We start from the raw sequence: 1,577 nt of genomic DNA on the forward strand, positions 1-1,577 counted from the left end.
GACCTCGCTGGGGCTGGCATCCAGAGGCTGCCCTGGGGTTCAGCCCTGGGCCCCCATCCCCGCCCCAGCCGCCACACCCCCTGACCTCTGTCTCCTGCCCCCAAGTCAACTACCCTGAGCTGCTGCAGTGCCTGAACGCCCCCCTGCTGAGCCAGGCCCAGTGCGAGGCCGCCTACCCCGGCCAGATCACCGCAAACATGGTCTGCGCTGGCTTCATGGAGGGCGGCAAGGACTCCTGCCAGGTGAGGCCGGGCGCCCGTGCACACCTGTGGGCAGTGCCCCGGCCGCCGGCCAGCGCGGAGGCGGGTCCATGTGGGCGCAGGCCCAGCGGCCCAGCGGCGGGTGGGTGGAGCCGAGCGCAGCTGCGGGGTCTCCAGGCTGACCGGGGGCTGAGCCCCGCGGCTTGTCCCCATAACCGCCCGCCTCCGGTCCCAGGGTGACTCTGGCGGCCCCGTGGTCTGCAACGGAGAACTCCAGGGCGTCGTCTCCTGGGGCTACGGCTGCGCCCAGAAGGGCAAGCCCGGCGTCTACACCAGGGTCTGCAACTACGTGGACTGGATCCAGCAGACCATGGCTGCCTACTGAGCCCGCCCTGTCCCTGCCCTGGAAATAAAGTGCCCACCTCACTCCTGGTCTCTGCCTGTTCCTTCGGGCCCTGGCTCTGGGCGGGTGGGTCCTCCTGGGTCTGACAGGCTGCACCTGGGGATGAGCAGGGAACCCCAGCTCCCAAGGGAGCCCCCAGCTTGGAGTCCCAGCCTGAGGGCGGGTGGGACCCACCGAATAGGAAGCCGAGGGCAGATGGGCTGTGCTGTAGTTGAAATGGCGTCAGATAAATGCAGAAATGCAGTGCTGTGCCAGGTCTGCTCTGGGGGCATCCGGGCACACAGAGGATGCAGGTGGGACCTCTCTGCTCCAGGGCCTCATCTCCTGGGCCTGCCTCCCTGACCTCTTCCTGTCCCCTGACCCCAGCCCTCCCTCTGGGGGCTTCTTCCCATCAGCCTGCTCAGCTCAGGCTCCAGACATGGGTGCTAAATGAACACTTCTATCCTCGTGCTTGAACGGCTCAGGGATGGTACAGTCATCATGAGCTCTTTGGTGATTTTCACATCTTGCCCCAGCCCCACCCCAAGCTCACCTGGAGAAAAGGGACGCGGGCCTGATTCCCCTTCTGAGCCACAGTGCACCATGCACGATCCTCTTGCGCCCTCAAGCGGCCACTCTGAGATCGCAGAGACGCGGAGCTGAAAAATAAGGAAAGGCTGCCCCCTGCTGTTCGTGGAGACGAATGGCCCCTGCAGGAGAGCCTGCTGCTTTTGAGGAGTGATCATGCTGTCGTTCTTCTTTCTGGTCCCCCGCCCCCAAATTCTTTTTTTTTTTTTCTTTAAAGATTTATTTATGTATGCTTACAGAACTGGGGTGCAGGCCAGAGTGTGGTGGGTGAGAGGATTCACCAGAGACAGAGTGGGGAGCAGAACAGGCAGATGTGCTGAAATCCACTGCTGAGGGGAGCAGTGGGCAGGCAGAAGAGGTCTGCTGCACCATGTGGGTCACTTCCTGGCTGGGGATGGACTCGTGTC

The 1,577-nt window shown here is 63.3% G+C and overlaps 1 protein-coding gene and 1 gene segment (V, D, J or C); both read left to right on the top strand.

Annotated features, from left to right (window-relative positions):
- LOC105854480 (anionic trypsin-like) overlaps window positions 1-585 on the top strand; it is a 7,649-nt gene extending 7,064 nt beyond the window's left edge. The window contains exons 2-3 of the mRNA XM_012733835.1: window positions 106-242; window positions 436-585. Coding sequence (XP_012589289.1) covers window positions 106-242; window positions 436-585 — 287 coding nt within the window. The remainder of the gene's footprint in view (window positions 1-105; window positions 243-435) is intronic.
- The window catches only part of LOC101624373, a 20,105-nt gene that overhangs the window by 10,954 nt on the left and 7,574 nt on the right, over window positions 1-1,577 (top strand).

The sequence above is a fragment of the Condylura cristata genome, unplaced genomic scaffold (assembly GCF_000260355.1).
Source record: "Condylura cristata isolate star-nosed mole 26May11 unplaced genomic scaffold, ConCri1.0 scaffold00042, whole genome shotgun sequence".
NCBI classification, from domain to species: Eukaryota; Metazoa; Chordata; class Mammalia; order Eulipotyphla; family Talpidae; genus Condylura; species Condylura cristata.